The following is a 9788-nucleotide window of genomic DNA, read 5'->3' as shown; positions in this document are numbered from 1 at the left end:
TTGAGTTGGGTTGGTTGAGTTGGATTGGGTCGGGTTGAGTTGGGTTGAGTTGGGTTGGGTTGAGTTGGGTTGGTTGATTGGGTTGAGTTGGTTGGGTTGAGTTGGGTTGTATTTGGGTTAGTTAAGTTGGGTTGGGTTGGTTGAGTTGGGTTGGGTTGAGTTGGATTGGGTCGGGTTGAGTTGGGTTGAGTTGGGTTGGGTTGAGTTGGATTGGGTTGGGTTGAGTTGGAATGGGTTGGGTTGAGTTGGGTTGGTTGAGTTGGGTTGGGTTGAGTTGGATTGGGTCGGGTTGAGTTGGGTTGAGTTGGGTTGGGTTGAGTTGGTTGGGTTGAGTTGGGTTGTATTTGGGTTAGTTAAGTTGGGTTGGGTTGGGTCGGTTGAGTTGGGTTGAGTTGGGTTGAGTTGGGTTGAGTTGATTTGGGTCGGTTGAGTTGGGTTGGATTTGGGTTAGTTGGGTTGAGTTGGTTTGGGTTGGTTGAGTTGCATTGGGTTGGGTTGAGTTGGGTTGAGTTGATTTGGGTTGGTTGAGTTGGGTTGAGTTGGGTTGGGTTGGATTTGGGTTAGTTGGGTTGAGTTGGTTTGGGTTGGTTGAGTTGGGTTGAGTTGATTGGGTTGAGTTGGTTGGGTTGAGTTGGGTTGGATTTGGGTTAGTTAAGTTGGTTTGGGTTGGTTGAGTTGGGTTGGTTGAGTTGGGCCCATTCTCACCGTGCCGGTGCCATCACCCCCAACCGGTCCAACCATCACCCACCCAACTGGGCAACCCCATCAATGACCCAATGACATCATCAATGGCCAACGAGCCCATTGATGACCCAACGACCTCATCAATGACATCATCAATGAGCCACTGACCTCATCAATGACATCATCAATGACCCAACGACGTCATCGCCACCCAACCCCACCATCAACGATCCAACGGTGCCACCGCTCACCCGATGACGTCACGGGCGCCCCGATGACCTCATCGATGACCCGACGACCTCATCGATGACCTCATCGATGACCCCTCCCCCACCCCACTTAGATTTCCCGCCCCGCCGGCGCCCGCGCCCCTCCCCCACCGAACCCCGTGCCCCTCCCCCCACCGGGCTGGGGGCTGCCCCTCCCCCCCTGCCGCGCTCTGTGTCGCCCCCTCGTGGTCTGTGACGTCTTTGCTACGAAACCATTGCCAAAAACGCAGCCGGCTCCGCCTCTTCTTCCTCCCTGTGCTCCTTCTCCGCCTTGGGGGGACAAAATGGCCGCCACAGAATGGCTGCCACAAAATGGCTGCCATGAAACGGCTGCCACAAGATGGCCACCACAAAATGGTGGCCACATAATGGACATGATAAAATGGCTGCCACAAAATGGATCAACCAAAATGGCTGCCACAACATGGCCACAAAAAGATGGCTGCCACAAGATGACAGCCTCAAAATGGATGATACAAGATGGCCACCACAAAATGGCTGCCACAAAATGGCCACATAAAAATGGCTGCCACAAAATGGCAGCCAGAAAATGGCCACCAGAAGGTAGCTGCCACAAAATGGCTGCCATAAAATGGATGACACAAAATGGTTGACACAAAATGGCCAAGACAAAATGGCGGCCACCAAATGGCCACCAATACATGGAAACCACAAAGAGGCTGCCACAAAATGGCCATGACAAAATGGCTGCCACAAAATGGTTGCCAATGCATAGAAAGCACAAAATGGCTGCCACATAATGGCCAAGACACAATGGTTGACCCAAAATGGATGACCCAAAATGGCCAAGACAAAATGGCGGCCACAAAATGGCCGCCATGACAGGCCCAGCAATCCCCAATCAGAGGCGCGGCGACGGCGGCGCGGTTTTGGTACAAATTTAATGTGGGCGTGTCCCGGCGTGGGGGCGTGTCCCGGCGCGGGGGCGGGGTCAGCGCGGCGCCGGCTCCTCGGCCAGCGCCATGGGCGAGCCGAGCTGCAGCTCGCGCTGGAGGCTCTCGAGCGCGGCGGGGCTGAGGCGGTGAACCTCCAGCCAATCGGCCAAGAGCGACGCCGAGAGCGGCGCCGAGTCGGCCACGCTGCGGGCGAGGGGCGGCGGCGGCGGGACGGCGAAGAACGGCAAACGCGGCGAGAGGAGGGAAAGAGAGCCGGGACAAGTTGACTAAACTAATTCCAACTCAACCCAAACTAACCCAACCCAACATAACCCAACTTAACTAAACCCAACCCAAATTAAATCAACCCAATTAACCCAACCCAACCTAACCCAACTTAAATAAACTAAATCCAACCCAACCCAACCCAACCCAAACCAACCCAGCCCCAACCAACCCAACTCAACCCAATCCAACCCAATCCAACCCAACCCAACCTGACCTAACATAACCCAACTTAACCAAACCCAACCCAAATTAAATCAACACAATTAACTCAACCCAACCTAACCCAACTTAAATAAACTAAATTCAACCCAACCCAACTCAACCCAACCCAACCCAACCCAAACCAACCCAGCCCAACCAACCCAACCCAACTCAACCAACCCAGCCCAACCAACCCAACCCAACTTAAATAAACCAAATCCAACCCAACCCCACATAACCCAACTCAATCAACCCAACCCAACCCAACTCAACCCAACTCAACCCAACCCAACCCAACGCAACCCAACCCACCCAACCCAACCCAACCCAACCCAACCCAACCCAACTCAACCAACCCAGCCCAATCCAACCCAACCCAACCCAACTCAACCCAACCCAACCCAACCCAACCCAACTCAACCCAACCCAACCCAGCCCAACCAACCCAACCCAACTCAACCCAACCCAACCCAACTCAACCAACCCAACCCAACTCAACCAACCCAGCCCAACCCAACCCAACTAAACCAAATCCAACCCAACCCAACCCAACTCAACCCAACTCAACCCAACCCAACCCAATCCAACTCAACCAACCCAGCGCAACCCAACCCAACCCAACTAAACCAAATCCAACCCAACCCAACCCAACCAGACCCAACCCACCCAACCAGCCCAGCCCAGCTTTGCCCCCACCTGTCCTTGGCCTCTCCCACCATGTCGAGCGATTGGCTCAGGAACTCCTCCAGGTCGAAGCCGACGCCGTAACCGGCGCCGCTGCCCTTGGGCGTGGCCGGGAACACCGGCGGCAGCGGATCCTCCACCTGCGGGGCGGGGCCGTGAAAAGGGGGCGCGGCCATTTCTGGGGCCACGCCCCCACTGTTGGCCGCGCCCCCCCTCACCTGCGACTTCTGCAGCTGCTGCGTCACCGTGGCCACATCGGCGTCACCGGCCGGGCGCGCCGGCCACGCCCACGGCTGGGCGGGCGGGGGCGGGGCGGGGCGAGGGGGCTGGGGGCGGGGCGGGGGCGCGGCGCCGTCGGCCATCTTGGTCCAGCGCTCCAGGAGGTGGCGGTCGTCGTCGGTGAGGACAAGGCCGTGGAGGCCCTCGCCCCGGGGGCGCGGCTCGCGGCGCTCGCGCTCGCGCTGCCGCTTCTCGCGCTCCTTGGCGCGCTCCTGCCGGCGCCGGCGCTTCTCCTCGCGCTCGCGCTGCCGCTCGGCCGCCGTCACCGGCTTGCGGCCCTCGGGCGGCTCCGGCGCGGCGCAGGGCGGCTCTGGGGGAGGGGAGGGGGCGGGTGGCCAATCGGAGGGGAGAGAGAGGCGAGGCGGCCAATCAGAGGTCGAATCGGGGCGGTGGAAGTGAAGGGAGGTCCAATCAAGGCAACGCAACCCAAGTCAACCCAACCCAACTGAACTCATCTAATCCAACCCAACTCAACCAACCCAATCCAACCCAAGTCAACCCAACCCAACTGAACTCATCTAATCCCACCCAACTCATCCAACCCAACCCAACTCATCCAACCCGACCCAACCCAAGTCAACCCAACCCAACCCAACTGAACTCATCTAATCCAACCGAACTCAACCAACCCAACCCAACCCAACCCAAGTCAACCCAACCCAACCCAACTGAACTCATCTAATCCAACCCAACTCAACCAACCCAATCCAACCCAAGTCAACCCAACCCAACGTAACCCAACCCAACCCAACTGAACTCATCTAATCCAACCCAACTCATCCAACCCAACCCAACTCATCCAACCCAACCCAACCCACCCAACCCAACTCAACCCAACCCAACCCAATGCAACTCAACCCAACTCAACCAACCCAACCCAGCTCAACCCGACCCAACCCAACTCATCCAACCCAACCCAACCAACCAATCCCAACCCAACTCAACCCATCCGACCAAAATCATTCAACCCAACACACCCCAACCCAACTCCACTGAACCAAACCCAACTCAAATCAACCCAATCCAACTTGACCCAACCCAACCAACCCAACCCAACCCAACTCATCCAACCCAACCCAACCCAACTCAACCCAACCCAACCCAACCCACCCCACCCCAGCCCGTCTCCCAGTCCTCCCCTGCCCCACCTTTGCTCTTGTTCCTCATGGCCGATTTCAGCAGCGCCGCCTTCAGCGCCGCCTTGGTGTCGTCCGAGATGGCGCCGTCCCTCTTGGGCGCCGCCGGCGCCTCCGGCTCCGCCTTCACCCGCGGCGAGTCCATGGGGCAGTCGGGGGCGGGGCCGGGGCTGGGCATGTCCACGTCGGCGCAGGGCGGCCACGCCGGTGCTACGCCCACGTCGGCTGCGTTGACGTCGACATCGGCTTTCCCACCGGCGGCGGCGGCGGGCGCGGGCGCGATCTGGCGCCGGATGCCGTCGCGGCGGGCGTGGAAGTCGGCGATCTCGGCCACGATGGCGGCCTTGATCTCCTCCTTGGTGAGCGCCTGGCGGTCGAAGGCGAAGTCGAAGGCCGGCACGCACTCGGGCTCGTCCTCGGGGTCGTGGTACTTGGCCAGGAAGGGGTGGCGCAACGCCTCGGCCACGCCGACGCGCTCCCGCGGGTCGAAGCGCAACATCCGGCCCAGCAGCGCCAGCGCCGCCGGCTCGGCCCCGCCGAACAGGCTCTCCCAAGGCACCGGCGGGCGCGGCGGCAGGCTCTGCACGTAGGCGCGCACCCGCTCGGCGCCGATGGCCGCCATGACGCCGGGCGGCGGCGTGCCCAGCACCGCCATGATCAGCTGCAGCTGGTGGACGTAGTTGCGGCCCGGGAAGAGCTGCCGGCGGCCGAGCATCTCGGCGAAGATGCAGCCCACCGACCACATGTCGATGGCGCGCGTGTAGCGGTGCAGCGACAGCAGCAGCTCCGGCGCGCGGTACCAGCGCGTGGCCACGTACTCGGTGAGGAAGGCCTTGGCGTGGCGCGGGTCGGCGCCCAGCCCGCGCGCCATGCCGAAGTCGCCGATCTTGAGCTCGCAGTTCTCGTTGACCAGCAGGTTGCTGGGCTTGAGGTCGCGGTGGAGGACGTTGGCCGAGTGGATGTACTTGAGGCCGCGCAGGAGTTGGTAGAGGAAGTAGCGGACGTGCTCCAGCGTCAGCGGCTGCGCCGAGTGGATGATCTGGTGGAGGTCGCTCTCCATCAGGTCCAGCACCACGTAGCTGCCGGGGAGGGGCGGCGGCGTCAGCGCGGCGGCGGCGGCGTGGGGAGGGAGGGGTTGGGTTGGGTTGGGTTGGGTGATGGGAGTTGGTGCGAGTCAATGGAACGCAAGGAGACTCGACCCAACTCAAACCAACCCAACTGAACTCAACCCAACACAACTCAAACCAACACAACCAACCCAACCCAACTGAACTCAACCCAACCCAACACAACCCAACACAACCCAACCCAATGGAACTCAATGAAACCAACTCAACCCAACCCAACCAACCCAACCCAATACAACTCAACAAAACCCAACCAAACCCAACCCAACACAACCCGACCCGACCCAACCAAACCTAATCCAATCCAACCAACCCAACCCAATTGAACTCAACCCAACCCAACTGAACTCAACCCAACCCAACCCAAATCAACTGAACTCAACCCAACTCAAACCAACCCAACACAACTCAATCCAACACAACCTAATCCAAACCTACCCAACCCAACCCAACCAACCCAACTCAAACCAACCCCACCCAACCCAACCCAACTGAACTCAATCCAACCCAACCCAACCCAACTGAACTCAATGAACTCAACCCAACCAACCCAACCCCACCAACCCAACCAAACCCAACCCAACCCAACCCAACCCAACCTAAGCCAAACCAACCAGCCCAACCCAACCCGGCCCGGCCCGCTCCCCGCCGGGCACGCACACGGAGCGGAACTCGCCGTAGGGCCCGGCCGGCCGCAGGATGTCCTTGATGCCGATGATGTTGTCGTGCTTGAAGTGCTTGAGGATCTTCAGCTCGCGCAGCGTCCGCTTGGCGTTGGTCACCACGTCGAAGGCGTTGGGGATCTTCTTGATGGCCACCTGCTGGCCTGGGGGGGCAGGCGAGCTCCAGGTGAGCCCCGGGTGTGCCCCAGGTGTGCCCAGGTGAGCCCAGGTGTGCCCCAGGTGTGCCCAGTTGTGTCTCAGATGAGCCCTGGGTGTGCCCCGGGTGTGCCCAGGTGTCTCCTGGTGTGTTTTGGGTGTCCCCAAGTGTGCCCAGGTGTGTCCCAGGTGTCTCCAGGTGCGTTTTGGGTGTGCCTGGGTGTATCCCAGGTGTGCCCAGGTGTGTCTCAGGTGTCTCCAGGCGTGTTTCGTGTGTCCCCAGGTGTGCCCAGGTGTATCTTAACTGTGCCCAGGTGTGCCCAGGTGTATTTTGGGTGCCCCCAGGTGTATTTTGGGTGTCCCCAGGTGCATTTTGAGTGCCCCCAGGTGCATTTTGAGTGCCCCCAGGTGTATTTTGGGTGTCCCCAGGTGTATTTTGGGTGCCCCCAGGTGTATTTTAGGTGCCCCCAGGTGCATTTTGAGTGCCCCCAGGTGTATTTTGGGTGCCCCCAGGTGTATTTTGGGTGTCCCCAGGTGTATTTTGGGTGCCCCCAGGTGTATTTTAGGTGCCCCCAGGTGCATTTTGAGTGCCCCCAGGTGTATTTTGGGTGCCCCCAGGTGTATTTTGGGTGCCCCCAGGCGCCCCCAGGTGTATTTTGGGTGCCCCCAGGTGTATTTTGGGTGCCCCCAGGTGTATTTCGGGCGCGGCCCAGGCCTCTCACCGGTGTCGCGCCGCCGGGCCGAGCTGACCACGCCGTAGGCGCCGGTGCCGATGGTCTCGATGACCTCGTAGTCGTCGCCGACGTCGAAGGTGACGTCGAGCGCCCGCGCCTTCAGCAGCGCCAGCGGCCCCGGCGCCTCGGGGGCGTGGTCTGCGCCCGGGGGGGCGTGGTCTGGGCCATGGGGGGCGTGGTCTGTGCCATGGGGGGCGTGGTCTGGGCCATGGGGGGCGTGGTCTGTGCCATGGGGGGCGTGGCCTGTACCATGGTGGGCGTGGTCTGTGCCATGGGGGGCGTGGCATGTGCCATGGGGGGCGTGGCATGTGCCATGGGGGGCGTGGCCTGGGCCATGGTGGGTGTGGTCTGGCACATTGGGGGCGTGGTCTGGCACATGGTGGGCGTGGTCTGGCACATGGTGGGCGTGGCCTGTGCCATGGGGGGCGTGGTCTGGCACATGGTGGGCGTGGTCTGGCACATGGTGGGCGTGGCCTGTGCCATGGTGGGCGTGGCCTGGGCCATGGTGGGCGTGGCCTGGCACATGGGGGGCGTGGTCTGGCACATGGGGGGCGTGGCCTGTTCCGTCAGGGGCGGGGCCCGGCTCGGCCATGGCGCCGGCGCGGGTGGGATCGGTTGGGGGAGGGGGAGGAGTCACCTGAAAAAAGCGAAAATCACCCCAAAAAAATCGTCTGGGATCGGCGGGGATCCTCCCCCAGTTCGTCCCAGTTCATCCCGGTTCCCTCCCAGTTATGCCGGGACCTCCCCTAAACCCGTCCCAGTAAAGCCCAGTTCTGTCCCAGTCCCACCCAGTCCACCCCAGTCCATCCCAGTTCACCCGGTTTGCCTCCAGTTCCTCCCAGTTCCCTCCCAGTCTATCCCAGTTCCCTCCCAGTCCCTCCATGTCCATCCCAGTTCATCCCAGTTCATCTCAGTCCCCTCCCAGTCTGTCCCAGTTACTCCAGGACCCCCCTTAACCCCTCCCAGTTCTCCCAGTTCCCTTCCCAGTTACCCCAGTTCCCATCCAGTTCCCTCCCAGTCCCTCCCAGTTTATCCCAGCCCCTCCCAGTTCCCTCCCAGTCCCTCCCCTTTCCCTCCCAGTTCACTCCCAGTCCCCCCCAGTTCCCTCCCAGTTTATCCCAGTTCCCTCCCAGTCCCTCCCAGTTCCCTCCCAGTCCCTCCGTGTCCATCCCAGTTCATCCCAGTCCCCTCCCAGTCTGTCTCAGTTACTCCAGGACCCCCCTAAACCCTCCCCAGTTCTCCCAGTCCCTCCCAGTTCCTCCATGTCCATTCCAGTCCCTCCATGTCCATCCCAGTTTATCCCAGTCCCCCCCAGTCCATCCCAGTTCACCCAGTTTGCCTCCAGTTCCCTCCCAGTTCCCTCCCAGTCCCTCCGTGTCCATCCCAGTCCCCTCCCAGTCCTTCCCAGTTCCCCCCCAGTCCATCCCAGTTTATCCCAGTCCCCCCCAGTCTCTCCCAGTTTATCCCAGTTCCCTCCCAGTCCTTCCCAGTCCCTCCCAGTTTATCCCAATCCCATCCCAGTCTCCCCCAGTCTCTCCCAGTTTATCCCAGTCCCCCCCAATACCATCCCAGTCTCCCCCAATCCCATCCCAGTCTCTCCCAGTTTATCCCAGTCTCTCCCAGTTTATCCCAATCCCATCCCAGTCTCCCCCAATCCCTCCCAGTTTGTCCCAGTTTATCCCAGTTCCCCCCAGTCCCTCCCGTCCCCCCCCCCGGGGGCCGTTGCCATGGCGACCCCGCGGCTCTTCCCTCTCCCCCCCCCGCGCTCTTACCGCCCCCGCCGCCCCTCCCGCCGCTCCCGCCGGGCCCGGGAAGCGGCGCCGCCCGGCCCCGCCCCCTGCGCCGCTTCCGGGACGCACTTCCGGCCTCCCCGCGGCGGTTCCGGCCTCGGAGGATTTCCGCGGCGCCCGGGGATTTTTGGGGAACTTTTCCCGCTCGTCCGGGCGGCTTTGGAGGAATTTTGGGTCATCGCCGTGGTGTTTAAAGGATTTCCGGTTGGTTCTGTGGAACTTCCGGGTTCTCTCCATGGCGGACTTCCGGTTGGTCTCGACGGTTCCATGGAACTTCCGGCTCGTCTCTGTGGTGCTTCCCATTCATCTCTATGGGCAGGCTCTGGTCGCTCCTGCGCATGCGCGGCCGCCGTGAGGGATCTACCATTCATCTCTATTGATGGCTCTGGTCGCTCCTGCGCATGCGCGGCCGCTATGAGTGACCTCCCATTCATGTCTATTGACGGCTCTGGTCGCTCCTGCGCATGCGCGGTCTCCATTAGGGACCTCCCATTCATGTCTATGGACGGCTCTGGTCGCTCCTGCGCATGCGCGGTGTCCATTAGGGTCCTCCCATTCATGTCTATGGACGGCTCTGGTCGCTCCTGCGCATGCGCGGTGTCCATTAGGGACCTCCCATTCATGTCTATGGACGGCTCTGGTCGCTCCTGCGCATGCGCGGTGTCCATTAGGGACCTCCCATTCATGTCTATTGACGGCTCTGGTCGCTCCTGCGCATGCGCAGCCGCCATGAGGGACCGGACGCGGGAACTGCGCCAGGCGAGAGCCCAGAAAAATGGGGAAAAAAAAGGAAAAAACGGGGAAAAAAGCCAAAAAGCGGGAAAAGGAGCCCGGAATCGGGATGGGGGAAGGCGGAAATGGAGGAGGGAGTGAGGAAAAAGG

General features: G+C 61.0%; 1 protein-coding gene across 1 annotated transcript; it reads right to left on the bottom strand.

Moving 5' to 3' along the window:
* Nucleotides 1–1837: 1837 nt before the first annotated feature.
* On the bottom strand, nt 1838–9130 carry MAPK7 (mitogen-activated protein kinase 7). The gene is made up of 7 exons (XM_077789559.1): nt 8976–9130; nt 7105–7753; nt 6225–6390; nt 4450–5516; nt 3241–3611; nt 3035–3162; nt 1838–2053 (listed from the first exon to the last, which is right to left on the bottom strand). The coding sequence occupies exons 2-7, from the start codon at nt 7706–7708 to the stop codon at nt 1906–1908; spliced, it is 2484 nt and encodes an 827-aa protein (XP_077645685.1). The 5' UTR covers nt 7709–7753; nt 8976–9130; the 3' UTR covers nt 1838–1905.
* Nucleotides 9131–9788: the final 658 nt, after the last annotated feature.

This window comes from Lonchura striata, chromosome 35 (genome assembly GCF_046129695.1).
Source record: "Lonchura striata isolate bLonStr1 chromosome 35, bLonStr1.mat, whole genome shotgun sequence".
In the NCBI taxonomy this organism is placed as follows: domain Eukaryota; kingdom Metazoa; phylum Chordata; class Aves; order Passeriformes; family Estrildidae; genus Lonchura; species Lonchura striata.
Note: the sequence above shows the minus strand (reverse complement) of the source record. Positions and strands in the feature narration are given on the sequence as shown.